The sequence below is a fragment of the Vipera ursinii genome (genome assembly GCF_947247035.1).
Source record: "Vipera ursinii genome assembly, chromosome: 1".
Lineage (NCBI taxonomy): Eukaryota > Metazoa > Chordata > Lepidosauria > Squamata > Viperidae > Vipera > Vipera ursinii.
Genome location: NC_139512.1, coordinates 35,083,680 through 35,102,920, shown reverse-complemented (window position 1 = coordinate 35,102,920; position 19,241 = coordinate 35,083,680). Strand labels below are relative to the sequence as shown.

General features: G+C 40.5%; 1 protein-coding gene across 11 annotated transcripts in view; it reads left to right on the top strand.

Moving 5' to 3' along the window:
* The window catches only part of DIO3 (iodothyronine deiodinase 3), a 121,139-nt gene that overhangs the window by 82,173 nt on the left and 19,725 nt on the right, over nucleotides 1-19,241 (top strand). The window contains exon 1 of one of the 11 annotated variants that reach the window (XR_014492205.1): nucleotides 15,980-16,168. The exons of 8 other annotated variants lie outside the window; for them this stretch is intronic. Coding sequence is in view for 1 of the 3 variants with exons in the window: in XM_083360294.1 (XP_083216420.1) it covers nucleotides 17,029-17,886 (858 nt within the window). In the remaining 2 variants the exon portion in view is untranslated. Of the gene's footprint in view, nucleotides 1-15,979; nucleotides 16,169-16,927; nucleotides 17,985-19,241 lie in introns of those variants that run through there. 2 more of the 11 variants (XR_014492206.1, XM_083360294.1) reach the window with 2 other exon arrangements.

Below are 19,241 nucleotides of genomic sequence, written 5' to 3'. Positions count from 1 at the left end.
AAGTCTTACAGTTGTCAAGTTTGAGAAATACTGATTCTAGTTAGGGACATTTTGAAAAGCTGCTCTTTGTTCTTTATAAGTCTGTTGCTTTCTCAGTTGTGACCCTGGGGAAAAATTAGAAAGTTTACAAAGCTGGGATATCATGTGCCATAAATTAAGATATCACTGAGAACCAAGCAGACCATACACGTAAGATGGAAATTTAAGGAGTCAGTCAATGCTTTTATTAATGGTAGAGCAAATAGGAAAACAGGGACTTGAGACTGCTTGAGTTTGCTCTCAGTATTGTCCCTAGTGGACTTATGTCCACAAGGCACAAATATATGCTATTATATTACTATATGTATAAAAGTTCCAATTCTTCAAATATATACATTTTTTAAAATGCTAGGCTGTTATCTTCAGGACAAAAGATTATAGAGGAATTATCTACTTTTTTATTATTAATATTATTAACCTCCAAAGGATATATTGGTTAAGAACGCCTCATCCTAAAATCAAGGCATCAACATCAAAGATCAGAAAAACTTTTACAGATTTATTAAGAAAGATTGCAAAGCTGGGACTGAGTTCTGCTAAGTCAGGGCTAAGTGCCTAAGGTCAGTCTGTAAAAAAAGAAATTGAGCCTCAGTCTAACAAAAGCTCCAGACAAAAGGCAGCCGTTAGCTTTGAACGGCCAATGCAAAAGAAATGTCACCAGCTGAATTGCTAGTAAAGAACAGAAACTCCAACAAAGAAAAGGAAAAATATATCAAGTCTGATGTTTTCTCAGACTTCCTCTGGGCTGATTTGTCTCAAGCTTGGAAATTTTCTGATTCACAAGTAACAAAGCTTTATTTGTGAGTAAAGTGACTTCATCTTCCTGGCTATTTGCCCCATAGAACTGACAGCTGCAATTAGATTTTGAGGTCACCTAGTCTGTGCAATATAAAGAATGTCATAATATCCATCATAGAAACTTGTCTATTTCCTGGTTGGATCCTGACAATAAAAAATCCATTATTTCATTGTCAAATGTTACCAATTAAAAGTTATCTCTCAGTGTCAATCAGAAGCTGCATCTCTGCAATTGCAATTCCATTGGTTCTAGCCATGCCCATCCAGGTTTTTGGTTTTCATTTTCTCTGGCTAGTCCTTACCCAGTCCTCACTTGATAGTTTTTAGGGAGAAGGGGAGGGGGAGCTTGTCATTCTGCAAATCTTGGGTTTCCATTCAGTTCCATTCCATGCTTGTTTCTCCTTTTGCTTTCTACGGAACTCCACCGGTCTGCATGTTGCTACTAATATAGTCTCTGAACTCTTCCCTCACACATTTATTTATTTTATTTATTTATTTATTAAATAAATGCTTCTGAAGTCAGTGGAGAAGTCATGGAAGCATGAATGTGTCCTGTGGAACACAAATGAGATACTCTTTTTATTTCCTCATTGTTCCATGTGCTTTAACAATTTAACTAACTATGAATGCACCACAAGCTTCACATGCATGGGTCAAAGAGCCCTAGTGGCGTAGTAGTTAAAATACAGTGTTGCAGGCCAATTCTGCCCATAGCTAGGAATTCGATCTTCACTGGCTCAAGGTTGACTCAGCCTTCCATCCTTCCAAGATCAGTAAAATGAGGACTCAGATTGTTGGGGCAATATGCTGACTCTGTAAATCGCTTAGAGCACTATTGTAAAGCACTACAAGTCTAAGTGCTATTGCTATTTATGGATAATTTAGTCCCTGACAAATGTGTGTTAAACTCTTCAGTCTCTGAGCTGGTGCCTTCCAGATATGTTACAATTACATCTCCTAAATTTCTCATCAACCTCTAGTCCTAAAGGTAAGAAGCGCCAAGCTAGGAAAGATAACCCAGAGAATAAAAACCCAGGGAAATATTGGGTTTTGAACCTTGGAATGTCTTTTTATTAAACTGGACCATATTGTCTTGAAGGTGAAATGGAAGGAGCCTCATAAAGAAGCATATTTTTCTTAGCTAGTGTTGATGGGAGCTGCATTCAACCCATTTGAGAAAATATTGGTCGTTAAAGGCTGTTACGATGTAGCAGAATGTGTTTTATTCGCAGCCACTGTTTTAGCTGTTTCTGTGAGAACAGTTGAAATACTTCCTGAGTTGAGTTACATCTCCTTTATTCTCATGATAGCAGAGAAGATCATAGGTTCCTCCACCATTTACTCTTGTGGCTTACCTGCCACTGTTTCCACTGACACTGAACTAATCAAGGTTAGGCTATACCCATTGAGATACCATAGGGATAAACAGACTGGAGTAACATTTTTTTAAAAAATATGTTTAACTAGGTAAATATACAATTACTTTACTGATTGGGTCAGGCTTAAAACAGGCATGATCTAATCAACTGGATTGTCTTTCCCAGAATCTGGCATTGAATATAAAAAAAGGAGGAAGAGGAAGAAGTGAAAGTTATGAGGAAATAAAAGGCTAAGAGCCTTGGTGGAGCAGTGGGCTAATGCCTCCTTAAGTAACACCAGCTGCCTGCAATTAGTGCAGGTTCGCATCCCACCAGGCTCAAGGTTGACTCAGCCTTCCATCCTTCCGAGGTAGGTAAAATGAGGACCCAGATTGTTGGGGGCAATAAGCTGACTTTGTAATAATGCCACTTGGGGGGGGGCGAAAGCCCTAATAAGCAGGCATACACATAGAATGAAGGCTATTGCTAAGCACATTGATTTGTGCTTTAAATTGTAAGCCGCCCTGAGTCTTCGGAGAAGGGCGGGATATAAATGGGATTAAAATAAAAAATAAAATAAATAAATAAATAAATTCAGATTTATTTATGAGCAAGATTGGGTTTTATAGCTTTGTGCTGAGCTGATACAAAAAGAATAAATATCTTTTCCCTTTAAAGAAAGCCAAGATGTTTGTATGTGTACCATTTTGTATCTTGTTTTTATTATGTATTGCCCTGTTCACCGCCCTGAGTCCTTCGGGAGAAGGGCGGTATACAAATTAAATAATAATAATAATAATAATAATTTATATGTAAAACAGAACTCTCCCACTAAATGCAGAAGAAATGACCAGCAGAAAGAAGCCCTTTTCATTATCAGAGAGTAGTGACAGAACTTGTGGTATTTTTGGAAGATGTTAAGGTTGTGTAGGTTAGAACAGGTACGGTTTAACTTCCAGTGTCTATATAGACACTATTCATGTTATTTTAATATCCTAACCCCAACCCTTTTGACTATATAGGATTATTCAAGTTTATGGTTTAACTCAGTGTCAATATTCATTGGCTTGAGTGTTAATCCCATTGTCTTCAATCTATACTTAGTGCGAGTAAAATCTGTTTCATGTCAAGCTTAACTCTTAATGACTTCATGGACTGCAAATAGTGCAGAAATGCTATGCCAGTGTTTTCTTCCAGAATATTTTTTTTTTCAGTTTCTCAGGCTAGCATATCCTTATTTTTCTATAGAAAGATTATTCTTCATCTTTGCATGTAAAACGGGGAAGGAGGGAAGGAAAGAATTAGTAAATATTGGGAACTTGGTCTTATTTTCAATGAAGCGCCACCATTTCTACCTGGCCTCACTTTGGATTTGTTCCAGCATATGCTGAGTTTTGTGAATTTCATTTTTCTGGTGCTCTGATCTGTGATTGTTTTTAATGTGAACATTGTTTACCTTTTGTTGTCATCAGTGCCTTGTATTCTATTCTAGATCATATGCCACCTTGAGAATACCTTAAGACATTAGATTAGACTATAAATATTTTAAAATAAATAAATTCATAAAGATAGCTTAACATTGCAACTTGAAATAAGGATGGGGAGAAATGAGTAAATTTTATATGTAAAGTTATCTGTGTCCAACCTAATCTAGTAGATTTAGATGATGCTGAAAAAATGCAGCTCTCTTGCAATTTACCATTTTTAAGGTAGTATTGATATACAATACGTGTATTCGGGGAAAATAATGTACAAAATGCATCATATTAAATAAAATTGTTTCCAAATACTGTCTACTTTAGGGAAATTGTGAACTGAAACACACGTTTGGAGAACTATACACCCAAATAATGCACATTTCAATGCAAACTTTTAAAAATGCAAATCTGAGAAAAATTGAAATTGGCAGATTTGTCTATTCTCAATGGTAAACGTGTGTGTTGAAGACCCCCCCCAAACAAATGGGAGAAAAGATAATTGTTTTTATCTTGAACCTAATATTTTTGTTCATAATCTAATTCCAACTTAATGCAGCTATAACCAGAAAGACAAATCTGACAGCGTGGAAAAATATGGCAAATATTCCAATGCCAATACAAGTCTATTCTTCCCTGTAACAGGACAGCCAAGAAAACTGAGCTGGACTGAAAAAAATACAAGAAAGAATAATACCCACTTAATTCTTGCTAGAATCACACTTCAAATGAGCTGAACATAAAAAGGAGCTGAAAAATTACTTATGTTGGCCCTTCTAGTTATATTTCTCAGAGAGAGGGAGAGACAGGTAGGTAGAAATCTGAAAAAATAATGTAAGGCTTAGAACAAAAGTTCAAGTGCTCTCTACTTTTTATTAAGCATTTTCATCAAAGTGGCATTTTAATGGGAAAGCACAAATCAAGCAAAAATATGTGTTATCTTGGAATACAACTCTTTTATAGAATCAGTTCTTTTACTTGAGAGACTTAAAATAATATTTAAACAACTCTTGGAATTAAATAATGACAAAATTTGAATGATTTAGGATGAGGCATGAAAAGCCTATGGCCCTCCAGATATTGACAATATGACTCCTATTGACCTTATCAACAGGGTAAATAAGGAAGAAATACTAGGTGATGTTGTTCAGAGACTATAACAGTGTTTCTCAACCTTGGCAATGCTGGCTGGAGAATTCAGGGAGGTGAAATCCCCAGAATGTCAAGTTGCCAAACTTGAGAAACACTGATCATTTGAGAAGATCACAGGTTCCTCAATTTTCATATATGGATAGGCAGAAACTGCACTAAAAATATTTGGGGGTGGGGAGAGACTGGATATCTATCCAAACTCTTTAGAATAAAGATGAGAGGCAATTGAAACAGAAGAACTACAAGGACATAATAGTCACACATCTGAAGTTTAAAAATAACTCCTACAGTAAAGCATATCCCTGACCAAAAAAATGTAGAAAAATTAGGCATTCTAATTTTTTTAATTAGTCTGAAAGGTCATGGGAATACATAATAGAGAGGATTCACTAAGATTATTTAACAGAAAAATAAATAGAATATATTAGCATATAGTTGTTAATGATCATTTGTAAGAGAATGCAGAATAAAAAATAAGAACCATGCAATTCCTATACAGTAAAACCATTAACATAAGTAAGAAAATATCTACTAAATGATACCAAAAATCAGTTAACCCAATATTTTGTTTCTCCAGAATGGAAAACCAGAAGTCTTCCAAGTTCATATCAAAGCATAATCCAACCTGTTTAATTGTTTGAACTCAAGAGTCATAGTACGCATTGTGTTTAATATAAAATTGTATTTTTTAGTTGTTTTAGGCAAAAATAAACTTAGGAGAAGCTGATCCAGGTCAGATTCACAACATTTTAAGAAGGACTTCAATTAGATTTGACTCTTCCAGCTGAGCAATGACTATCCCTTTACAGAGGCTAGCAGTTTTTTTTAAAAAAAAATAGTGTCACTGGTTTTTTATCAATTAGATGCTATTATAACAAAATTTTTGAGGGAAATTTCAGGGAAACTAAATTGCCTCTCCTAATGTGCTGTATGTCTGGTATAGATTGAACCCTTGGTCTCCCAAAGCAGTCATTTTTGCAATTTAAATTTCAAAAACATGCCTATCAGAATCTGGGATTTATTTATTCCAATATATTTCTCATGACAAAAATAAAAGATCTGGAGAAAGAGGAGGAGGAGGAGGAGGAGGAGGAGGAGGAGGAGTTAGAGGAGGTTATCTAGTCCAACCCCCTGCTCAGGTAGGAAACCCTAGACCAGACATGTCAAACACAAGGCCCGGGGGCCGGATCCGGCCCGCGAAGTAGTTTCATGTGGCCCGTGAAGCCATCCTGGAAACAGTGAGGGAACGGCCCCCACTGCCTTGGCCCTGGCCCAGAGACCCTCCTCCTGCCAGAAACCCTCAGATCTGTCCCACTCCTGCCCAGGCCCCCATAGGCACCCCTGATGCGAACGATGTAGAGCTGGCCATGCCCACCCAGTAGGCCATACGCACTCTAGCCACGCCCACCCAGTAGGCCACGCCCACCCGGCCCCCGGAAGGCAACTGCAATGCTGATGCGGCCCTCAGTGAAATTGAGTTTGACACCCCTGCCCTAGACAAATGGCTGTCCAGTCTCTTCTTAAAAACTTCCAGTGTTGGAGCATTCACAGCTTCTGGAGGCAGGTTGTTCCACTGATTAATTGTTCTAACTGTCAGAAAATTTCGCCTTAGTTCTAGGCTGATTCTCTCTTTGATTAATAAAGTGATAAATCATTAAGCAGTTAAGAGAATTAAATATATAAATTATTGACTTTCCACAATATACAAATATAGAACAAAATGAGGAGCAGAAAGAATAAGAAATAAACAAACCATAAGACAAAAAAATTATCAAAATACACCCTCTCTTATCCTCAACCATGGAAGTGCTGGCTGGGGTGACCAGGCAAGGATGAGTTAGACATGAGGACCCCAGTATGATTCCACTGTGTTGTGGAATTCCGAATTGCAGAGAGCAATAATATGGCTATTGGTTTTGGTATTCTGTAGGAAAACAAAGATTGATATTCCAAAAAGAATAGCCTAGAGTTGGCAAAAGTTGAAAATCCTCCTTGCCAGTAATTTTGATTTGCATAAATTTGATCAAAACTTTAAAAAAATATCCAGGAGACAACTGAAGAACCAAGTGAAGATCACATAGCTGAAAAGATTAAAAAAGGGTCAGAGAAAAAATTAAAAGGACAATGAAATGAACTGGGAAAAAGAAAAGACATACTAAGAGAAATTGGTCAATGGAGAAGATGGTTAATTTTAAAAAAATAGGGAACATAGTCAAAAGAGCAAGCTAAATATTAGCCATACTCAATCTTTTATCCTCCAGATGTGTTGGACTTCCAAGTCTCATCATTCCTAGCTTGTTTAACCAGAGAAAACTCCTTTATTCTGTCTGTTGAAGGACAAAACCTTGGGAAAACTGCTTTGCTCACATGTCCAGAGTACCAATTTGGGAAAAGCTGGATTAAGGATTCAAATAAGAGCAAAGAAGGACAAGATCTGTCAGGATAAGATCCAAAATGATCATATGCTAGAGACTACATGGTTGAATGAGTTTGATATATGAATTAGGTACAAGTTTAAATACCTATGAAATATTAACACAGAAATCAACTAGATCATCATCTGTAGAAGCCAGTTAAATAGCATAAGGGTGCACATTTTTTAAATGTTAAGCATTAAACAGCCCTTAAGCTAATTAAAGAATACTGTATTTCATTGACACATACAAACTAATACTGTGAATGCCCTAATTCTTAAAAAGAATTGGAGAACTTGCCCGTGACCATTTTTGTGAGAACCTGGTTAGCATTGCATTGCATTTCAAAGCAGACTTTTAATTAGAATTTTCTTTTCTATGTCTGCAACTGGCAATGATTATCTTGCTGAAAAGTGACAGCTGCTTTGCTTGGCACTGCAGTGGCTGATATTATTAAATCAATATTGCAACAGACTGGATGTTATGTACTGTTAGTGTGTCTCCATGATATCACTGACAAAAAAAATACTGCAGGATATTAGAATTTATTCTAGTAGCTAATCATTACAAAACTCTTCAGTAAGGATCCAATTCTGAGAAATTGACACCTTACCTTATTTAATATTTATTATTTTTTCATACAGACTTCATCTTAACATTTACTACAAAAGAAACTGAGCTCTTTTTTAATTCCCATAGCTTTCATTTCCATTGATTCCATGCAGTTTCCTCACATTTTGCATTTTTTATTTCAGCAAACAAAAATATGAAATTGTCTTCATATTAAATGATATGCATCAGATTTCTCTGGGATCAATTCAACATCTCTTCATATTTGAATTCCACCTGTTCATCCAAGATTGGATAACAATAGTTTTCAATTAAAATCCAAATAAAGATACAATTGGGTGGAACCTTTAGAGTAGACCAATTTCATGTGACTTTTAAGTATGAAGAGTCTGGATCAATCCATGCTTGAATTTATATATTGTATATATAGGAGTGAAGAATTATGTAATTCTTCTCTTGTCTGTAGCATTTGATTTGGTTTTATTTACATCAAAGATTTCTGCATGGCTTTTCTAAGTTACATGTGAAAAGCCTCTGGGCATGCCCGGTTTGGCTAGTTCATTTTTTACATGCATGTAATTAAAATTAATTACTGAACTTCCCAAAGTCAAGAATTTTTACAAGCACAGATAGACCTACAGCTCTTGCTCTTTTCTCCACAATGAAAGAAAATTCAGCAAAAGGCTCATTTAATAGCAGGACGCAAGGTGAGTAAGGTCAGTTACAGTGGCGATAAGTGCACCATTGGAAGGCCTGGTAGGTTAGGACTGTCATGGAGAAAATATCTATGTGGTCACAAAAAGTCAAAATGTCTTGATCTTATATAGTCAATTAAAGTACCAGTATAAGGATGTGAGGTGCTTGCAAAGGTAAAGAATCAGCTAGCAAGAGAGGAACTACAAAGGAGTATTCTGTCAACACTGATGAGGTGTTCCAAGGCCATTAAAACAACAGGCAAGTATCCAGTGAGTTGGAAGGGCTAGAGCAGGGGTGTCAAACTCGCAATGTCACGTGAAATTGTCGCGATGGATCGCGACTTTTTTCCATTGCCGGCAATGCGGTGGGCACGGTTTCGGCATGACGCATCCGGCTGGCAGGCCAGCAGTTTGACACCCCTCGGCTAGAGGGAAAAGCTTAGTATTTAAACCTTGGAGCACAATTCCTCATACAGACTTTGATTTCTATGTACTGCAATAATGGAAATCTTATCTATGTCTATGTCTTCATTCTTGTCTGCAATGAAGTTATGTCTCGCCCAGCACTGGAAGCAGGCTAACCACACAATAAAAGCCTGGAAACACCATCATCACTTTGTCATAAGACTTTTATCTGAAGATCCCTGAAGTTATCAGCAATTAAAAACCTATATAGAAATGGAATTGTATACCCAAGAAACATTAATGGATGGGTTTTACCACTGCAGTTCAGAAAGAATGTGCTACAAGAGAAGACAAAATGGAACCAGTCAGATGCTGAGTAATAAATGGCAAAGCATTTAATTGCTTGCAGTTTCTTGGCTCTTTGGTAACAGAGAATCAGTGAGAAAACACATCCAAATTTCTGCAGTGCAAATAAACAAAAACAAAGCCACCCCAAACTGAAATTAATAGATCAACATAACCTATTATAACATGTCATATAAACCAGAGACAGTAATTTGTTTTATTTCAACATTTAGGCATAAGTCTTTAAAAGAGGGTGAGATATCCTACCTTCCAGAAAGCCCTTCACAATACAAAGCACATATGCTTAGAGAGCGTAAGGCCACAGAAGGTAGAAGTGGGCGGTACCTGCAGAACAGAACTTTTATGAAAATGCACAGGAATCAGAATGTCTTTATCCTATGACTGAAAACAGTAGGAAAAATAAACTAGTTTAAATTACAATTTAATTATCATAAGGCCATAAACCTCACACTTCAACACATTTCAAGCATTACCTCCAGACCATCCTCCAATCCTACAGTCTCAATAATTATTGCACAAAGCAAGGACAAAATGAATTGAGAATCATTGAACTGTTTTTACTTATATTTCAAGCGCTCACGGGAATTGGTTGTTCCTGTTAAATCCAAAGATGCTAAGAAAACAATGTTGTGTTTTATCAGTGTTAAATTCTCCTGTGTGATATTCATCTTCCCATATAGACTCAGATGGCCCATGGAGACATACTGTAATTTAGTGAATAATAAGACTGATCTGATGTGGAAGTTTAGTTATCAATTAAACAATAGAACAATGCTGAACTCATGTAGTGATAACCTGAAGAACAACTGCAAGTACATTGTTAACTACAGTATTGGAAAATAGATGGAAAGAATCTTTAATTCATAAAGCTAACAATTACTACAGTATGTTTGTACTATAGATCATCATCTATAAGAGTTAAAAATGACTTGATGAAACATAATCAATCAATCACTGTCACAAGATGTAGCTGATAGGACAAAACATTATCTTTTAAAGCTGGGGTTCTTTCCCCAGGAATTGGGGAAAATATACAACCTTATTTTCACTAACCTCTAACTGAAATGTAACTTACCGTATTTTTCAATAATGAATGTAAGCAACCACATTATTTATGGCCTCACAGACTCTCAAAGGGATCCATGATACAAAAAGGTTGGAAACCCTTGTTCTAAAGTGTTGTTGTTGTTGTTGTTGTTGTTGTTAGAATTGTTTTTTGGAGAGTTCTTCGTTTGCGATGCATGGAAGACAATCACACACCTAAATCAATGGTAAGAGTTTTTTCCAGAGCTTAACCAGAATTTTTTTAAAAAAAAACTTGTGACCTTCCAAAATTGTACTTTTTATTGATTCTAGGTAAAATGGCTAACAGATAGGAATGAGAGTAACTAAAATCTAACCACAATGGGAGGTAGGAAAAATTATGTGATTAGAAGTTTGAGATGGAAGAATGCCAGTGTACTTGCTTTGAATGTTCATAACAGGCAAAAAAATCTGAGTTGTGAGCATTTCTAAGAAGGCTACCCCACACCCCACACCCCCGCTTTGTAAGAGTTTTAATTGACCATAGTCCTACAAAAGAGGAACCATCATCATTACCTCTCAAAAGCATTTTTTTCTTTTATTGCAACATTATGTTCCAGCAAGGATTACTAATTTATTCTCTGTGGAGCAGTATAGGACTCATTGAGTGCTATGTAACATTATCAGTGTGTGAGAGACTGTACATTATATACAATTTCAGCATGCCTTTACTTCAGATTTGTTTGATTTTATAAGTGCTAAAAGTAAAAACAGATGTTATGCTATTCAATGTTTGGATATCAAAACCTATCCCAGTATAACTTATATGTCCCACAAGGCACGTGGATAATCTAGTATGTTTGGTGATGGATGAAGAGGCCAGAAAATGCTTGGCTTCAGGGTTTTCATGCCATTTTTCCTAAATGTTTGACATTAAATATGAATCAGATCTAGACTTCAGCAATATAGCCAAGTTTAGGATTCAACTTTGGACAAAAATCCAAGAAGTCAAGGCTGACCTGAAATATCACTAAACTCTTATAGCAAGTTTATGTAGGAGCATTTCCACAAAAACCCCAAAAGCAAGTTAAGCATGCATAAATATTGCTTAAGTAATTGAGGCTCAATCCCTTTTGATCCATAGGCTTGGTAAGAACAGTGACTGAAATTTTTTCCAAGGCTGAAATTCTGTTATGGGCATGTTCCATTTCCCATTGCTCAATTCAATGCAAAATTACAAAATATAGCACAAACAACCATTTGTTGTTAAGGAATTAGGATCAAGTGACAAGGTCGTAACCACAAATACGTTACAGTATATGTACTATGCACTTTCCAATCTATACTTCTAGAATAGGAAACATGGATGTATGAATGGTTTTAAGGGTAGAAACAGTAAATTTGTATATGATGCAGCAGTACTAGCACTAAAGAAACCCAATACATATTCAGGAAAAAACTAATTCTTGTTGCTCAGAGTTGGTATTGGAGAATAAACACAATAAATTTACAAATATAAGACAGATTAGTAAGAGCAAAACAACCAAAGTTCAAAAAAACGATACCAACAACCAAGGGACAAACCATTGAACACCAAAGAACATTAAGTTTATTTATAATGAAAGTCCCAAATTTGAGGGACATAATAGAGGTGCATAAAGTATAGTAAGCTGTGGAGAAAGGTAACAGGGAAAAGTTCCTTGTCTTCACAAAGTGCATAGTTAAGTATCGGATTTTTCCAGAGATGATCCAGGCCAGCTTTATCTTCCTAAAGTGGTCAATAAAATGTTTCTGGAAAGTCCACAAACAGATTAGGAGTACAATCTCCTGGCATTCTCTTCTTCAGTGATTAGTACAAAGTGGGATCTTCTCACAATACTAGAGATAATGTACTGACATCACAACTATGAGTCATTCCAAGAGCAATTGCCATGAACATGTTTAAACCCACCCACCACCACCCCTTTAAAGGTTCCTAAGATGGTGGCTGCTACCTCTTGAAATGGCAAGTTCTATAGTTGAATATGTGCTGTATGAGGCAGCACTTCCTTTTGTCTATCCTGAGTTTTCCACCATTCCATTTCCTTGGTGGTTTAGGGTCCTAATATTATGAAAAGTACAAGGCAAAACATCTCCTTACCTAATATCTTTCTTGACATTAATACCATATTATAATTACTTGTAGTTATGCCATGATTTCTTGCTCAACTTTTTTTTCTCTAAACTATAAAACCTTAAACGTTGTATGTATATTTCCAGGGTTTTTCAATCTTGACGACTTGAAGATGGGTGGACACTAACTCCCAGAATTCCCTAGCTACAAGGAGAGCCAGTTAGATCTGATGTTTAACGCTAAAAAGACTGTGAGTTCTAGTTCTAGTCCCACCTTAGCCACGACAGCCCAACTCATTTCACAGGGTTGTTGTTGTGGGGAAAACATGAGGAGCCCTAAAAAGGAAGCAACAAAAGCAACAGTGAGAACTGGACACGGAAGCACTGATTGGTTCAAAATTGGGAAAGGAGTCCGGCAAGGCTGTATACTGTCGCCCTGCCTGTTTAACTTATATGCAGAGCACATCATGAGAAAGGCAGGGCTAGATGAATCAAAAGTTAGAATTAAGACTGCTGGGAGAAATATCAACAACCTAAGATATGCAGATGATACCACTCTAATGGCAGAAAGTGAAGAGGAACTAAAGAGACTCTTGATGCGAGTGAAGAAGGAAAGTACAAAAGTTGCGTTGAAACTCAACATTAAGAAAACCAAGATCATGGCATCTGGCCCTCTCAATTCCTGGCAAATAGATGGGGAAGAAATGGAGGTAGTGACAGATTTTATTTTCCTGGGCTCCAAGATCACCACAGATGAGGACTACAGCCAAGAAATTAAAAGACGCTTCTTCCTGGGGAGGAAAATGGCAAATCTAGACAGCACACTAAAAAGCAGAGACATCACCCTGCCAACAAAAGTGTGTATAGGCTGTGAAAGTTGGACCATAAGAAAGGCTGAGCGCCAAAAAATTGAGGCCTTTGAACTATGGTGCTGGAGAAGACTCCTGTGAGTCCCTTGGACTGCAAGGTGATCAAACCGGTCAGTCCTAGAGGAGATCAACCCTGACTGCTCTTTAAAAGGCCAGATCCTGAAGCTAAAACTTAAATACTTTGGCCACCTAATGAGAAGGAAGGACTCACTGGAGAAGAGCCTAATGCTGGGAAAGATTGAGGGCAAGAGAAGAAGGGGACGACAGAGAATGAGGTGGCTGGATGGAGTCACTGAAGCAGTAGGCGTGGATTCCAGAAGATGGTAGAGGACAGGAAGGCCTGGAGGAATATTGTTCATGGGGTTGCGATGGGTTGGACACAACTTTGCAACTAACAACAACAACAAAAAGGAATTCTGGGAATTGAAGCCCACCTATCTTAAAGTGGCCAGGTTGAGAAATACTGCTCTATTTCCTTGAACATATTCACTCTCCTTTGTTGTACTTATTGGCCCTTTTGTCAACAATAGCCTTCAAAGCCAGGTGCTCAGTAATGTACAAGTGTTCACTGATCTCCAGGATTTAGGAACCTGGTTGGCTGGTTTAAAATAAACGAAAACCTCTAGCTTTGGAGGTTTTAATTTACTTTACATCTGTCAGGTAGCCTTTCCCAATGTGCAGGTTTTTGCTTTTTTGTTCTTTTTTTGTTCTTTTTTTTTGCTTTTGTTTTTATTTCTGGGATCTTTAGATCAGGGATAGGTAATCTTGCACCTTTCAGATATTCTGAACTTCACTTCTCAGGCTTCCCAGCATAGCCTATCACTAGAGGGTAAGACAGCTGTAGCCAAACATCTGGAGAGCACTACTGAAATCTACTTTATCCCCTATTTAATAATATGGAAATGTCTCCTTTTCTAGGGTTACTGCAAAAATTCCCAAATTAAAACTGAAATTAGAAACCCACACCACCTCTTAATAGGAGCAATGGGTTCATTTGATGAGTTTTTATGCTGATTTTTATGCTTTTATTTTTGTTCATAAGATTATACTCAAGATTACGCTAAATAAGATGGGCAGCTATATAAATTGTTTAAATACAAAAAAATGTTTTTCTGAACTGCTTTGCTGCCATCCACTGGCCATCCATATTCTTACATCCAGACAGACCCAGAAATGCTGCCTAGGGCTAAAAACTCAAATTGTATTTTTTTTTATTTTAATTCCATTTATATCCCGCCCTTCTCCGAAGACTCAGGGTGGCTTACAAGCTTAGCAGTAGCCTTCATTCTATGTATATGCCTGCTTATTAGGGCTTTCACACACACCCCAAGCGGCATTATTACAAAGTCAGCTTAATTGCCCCCAACAATCTGGGTCCTCATTTTACCTACCTCGGAAGGATGGAAGGCTGAGTCAACCTTGAGCCTGGTGGGATGCGAACCTGCACTAATTACAGGCAGCTGGTGTTACTTTGGGTCATTTAACCAGAGTTTGGCCAGGGTCACTCACACCTTGATCACTTCCCATTTGGATTACTGCCACACACTCTGTAAGGGACTATCCTTGATAACTACCCAGGAACTAGAATTGGTCCAGAAGTAGGCTTAACATTCTCCCTCAACATTTAATAACCACCAAATTATTATAAAAGCATGAAGCTTCTACATTCATGATTGGTTCTTTTTTGGCTTGGTTTATTTTATTACACAACAGATGGATGTATAACACTATCCAAAATCTATTTTGCATAACAGGGCCAACACCGTTTGAAAGGTATTAGAAGCCATGATTCAAACACACCCAAACACAAGACCTCTCTTATACCATCAAAGCAGCCTGATATTTTAAAGCAGGGGTGTCCAACCTTGGCAATTTTAAGACTTGTGGACTTCAACTCACAGAATTCCTCAGCCAGCCATGCTTTAACTCTTTAATCCCACAAGTCTTACATGTTACCAAGGTTGGACACCCGTTTTAAAGGTTTCTGCCGGAGCCTTAAAAAGTTGGTGCTGCTTTAAGGACTCTATTCATTAACATTAAGAAAACCTTTAAAGCACCAGCTCATTTTTTCAGGCTTGCACAGAAGCTTGAAAAAAGGGTAGGCTCCTTTAATAAACAGCAGGGAGGTGCTGTGCTTGTGCATAATTCGAAGCATGCTTCTAATCTAAATCATTTTCAAAGCTTTCTACAGAGTAAAACCACAAAGTGAAAGTTCCGTTGCATAAGGTTAATTTGTTGATGATGGCATGAGAGATCTTAGTTTTGTTAATAGTTTACCGAAGGCATCTCCTGTTAAAAGAAGTAGGTTAGCAGGTGAAGGGAAAGACTTCTGCTTAAGACCCAGAATAAACAGAGCAGCCCCCTTGGAACAGAAAGACTTCTAATGTAAGGGGAAATGGCGTGCTTGTACGCCATGTGCCTGTGTAACAAATGAATCCTAAAGCTATTTAAGGGTCCATAATTTAAGATTGATATATTCGTTCCAGCTTATATACCATATTGAACTTTATGCCCTTTGGGATGGAATTAGTGAACATCTTTGGTTTCCTGTGCTGCTAAATTCCAAATATTCTCAAATCGGTTAGAAAGCGGTGTAAGAGAGACGCGGAGGGTTCAGGTCTGTCGGTTGCACCCTTCAGCCAACAGCTACCCCTAGTGGCTGCTGCGGGAAGCAAAACTTATCTTGCGCGTTTAAATCTCGCCGTCGATTTCGCCGCGGTCAACAGGTTTAACCGGCGAGGTAGCTGCGAGACGAGGTCACGAACCAAAGCATTAACTCCTTTGTCTCCGGAGAAGGCCGGCTTTCCTTCCTGACCACGTGGACGACGTACCAAGAACCCGAAGGCGAAAAAGGAAAGGCGTCCATTTCCCAAGCGAAGGAAAACCGAGCAGGTAGGTACTTTGAACTAACTAGCCACCTCTCCTCGCGCCTCTCCGCTGGCCAAAGCGGGGAACGGGAGGGCGGAGGCAACCCTTGACGGGAAGGTGGGGATCGAGTCGGTTCTTCCGAGACTTAAGACAAAAGTTTGGCGTCGCTGCTCGCTGGAAGAGTTTCGCTTTCCGGGGCGTTTGCGTGCCCCTGGGGGGGCGGGGGGAAGGAACTCTTTGGAAGAATTTCACTTCGGTCTCGCTTTCCATCCACGTGCGCGGGCGGTTGGGGGGGGGGAGAGCGCGGGAAAAGAGGAAGCAGTCCTCGTCCCAAGCGTTTCATTGATTACCCTCGCTCGCTCCCCACGTTTACACCCAAGTGAGCAATGTTGGAGGAGGAGGAGGAGGACAAGGGCGCCTGTTGCGTCGATTATTCCCGGCACGCCCGACCTACTGGGGAAAAGACCCGGACGTGCCCTAAAGCTGCCTGGACTGAGGTCGGCCGTTCCCTGCGCCGTGGCACGTCCCTCGCACTTCCAAACCGGGTTGGGGCTGGCTCGCTTGCGCGTTCCCTCGGTCCACTCCCCCCCCTCCGCCCCCCTGCCTCTCCTTCCCCTTCTCTTGGCCAGTATATTTTTAGGTCATTGGAGTGGAGGGGTAGGTAATCCCCGGGCTCAGGTTCCAAAGGAGGCGGGTTCCGGCCGGAGGTGGAGTCACTTTTTCATTTAAATCCCCGACTATAAAATGGGTTTAAGGAGAAGCGGGATCTCATCAGTTGAGGCGCCCGGAGGAGCGGTGGGAGTGAGCGGCGTCGGGGGAGGCGAGCGGGGAGGCTCGGGACCGCAGCGTGGGCGCCCAGCGGAGCTGCCACTCCTGCCGCGGCGATGCTACACTCCGTGGGCGCCCAGACCTTGCAAGCGCTCAGCCAGGTGGCCGCCTGCGTGCTCCTCCTGCCCCGCTTCCTCCTGACCGCTGTGATGCTCTGGCTCCTGGATTTTCTCTGCATCCGGAAGAAACTCTTGCTGACCGCGGCGGCGACCCTTGGCGAGGAGCAAGAGTTGGCGGCAGAGGACGGCGACTCGAGCGAGGGGACCTGCCCGCCGGACGACCCTCCGCTCTGCGTCTCCGACTCGAACCGCATGTTCACGTTGGAGTCGCTCAAAGCGGTGTGGCACGGGCAGAAACTGGACTTTTTCAAAGCGGCGCACGTCGGCGCGACGGCGCCCAACCCGGAGGTCGTCCAGCTGGACGGGCGCACGCGGCTGCGCATCCTGGACTACGCCCGGGGCAAGAGGCCGCTGATCCTCAACTTCGGCAGTTGCACCTGACCCCCCTTCATGGCGCGCCTGCGCGCCTTCGATCGCCTGGCCACGCGCTTCGTGGACATCGCCGACTTCTTGCTGGTCTACATCGAGGAGGCTCACCCTTCCGACGGCTGGGTCAGCTCGGACGCCGCCTACGACATCCCCAAGCACCGGTGCTTGCAGGACCGGCTGCGCGCGGCTCAGCTGATGAAGGACGGCGCGCCAGGCTGCCCGCTGGCCGTGGACACCATGGACAACGCCTCGAGCGCCGCCTACGGGGCGTACTTCGAGCGCCTGTACATTATCCAAGAGCGGAAGGTGATGTATCAGGGCGGCCGGGGCCCCGAAGGCTACAAGATCTCCGAACTCAGGCGCTGGCTCGACCAGTACAAGAGCAGCCTCCGGGCCGGGCCCAGCACCGTGGTGATCCAGGTGTAAGGAAAAAATCCCCGGCGGAGGGAAAGTGAACGGGAAGGGAGCTCGAACTCCTTCGCTTTCCTTTCCCGCCCCTTTCCGTAACTCCCGAGAGGCTCTGTGTGAGTTTTCATTCGAGACGTTATTCAAATCATGTTGATTTGCCCGAGCATTTGTTATTGACGTCCGTTTCCACGTGCAGTTTTGTTTCCCTTTATTTCCTTACAGCGTGCGTGAGAACGAACAGATCTCTTGCGTGGGGAGGGGAAACGCGTTTGCTGGTTTGTTTATTTTTTTTTTGGAGGGCCTGTTTCTCAGCGTGTGCGTGCACGTGCGGGCTTCGGGTGTGCGTGTGCGCGGGTGTTTCCGATGGGAACGTTCTTCTGCCGTGCACGTGGATCTGTTGGAGAGAAGTTTCGCGTGCCCAAGCGGTGTGTGTTCTCTCTATTTTTCCCTCTGCTGTCCTAGCAAAAACCTTGGCTTGGAAGTTCTGGCGTTTCTTTATGATGACCGGTTTCGAAATGGTTTTGGAACGCCAGGAAACCGAGTCTGAAATTGGGAGATGCTAGAATTGCCAGTTTTCGTTTTTGAGGAAAAGCAAAAACAAAAAAAACACAAAACCCCACAAAAACACCCCACAAAGTCTATTTATGTGATCTCTGAGCTGGTAGTACGTTGAGCTTCTTTTCTCTTTTTTTGTAAAATACCTGTTTTTTTATGAGCTTTTTATATAACATTATTAATAAAGATGATTGAATAAAGTATGTCTCCTTTGGATCTTTCTAACTGAAAAGGGGAGGAGATAAGGCTCCAGAGGTGCCACAGCTTACTCAGCTTGGTTTATTGAGGGTCCCCAACCTATTGGGAGAAATGGCAGGGGAGGGACCCACCTTGAGAAAATAAGGTTTAGACTATTGTATATTTCTTGTGTGCTGCTGGCCGCTTGTAAAAGAACTCTGAGGAACATTTCCAGGGTGGCTTGTACTTTTGACTTGGTAAAGTTGCTCCCAAATGAGTGATCAGAAGCCACTTAAAAGCAAAGGAGTAGATGCCTAGATGGAGGTGAAGGGGTCAGTGTTCTATCATTGCCTTTTGTTGGGGACACAACTGGGGGAATCTGGCACGAACAGCCTCCTCCAGTTTGTCTTCTGATAAGATGAAAGGTTTGTCCTTTCGGCACTACTGAAGATTTAACGGCCAGCCCCCAGTTGGGAAATATGCAGGTTTATCCACCTCAGAAAACAAAATACCTGGCATCACCTCTGGATACAGTGGGAGAGACAACTGTATTTTGTGACATGAGCTTTTAATTTTAAGGGTTTGCGCATTGTGCTAAGGCATTGTTTGTTTTAACCATAGTTTCTTAAGCAGAAGTTGCT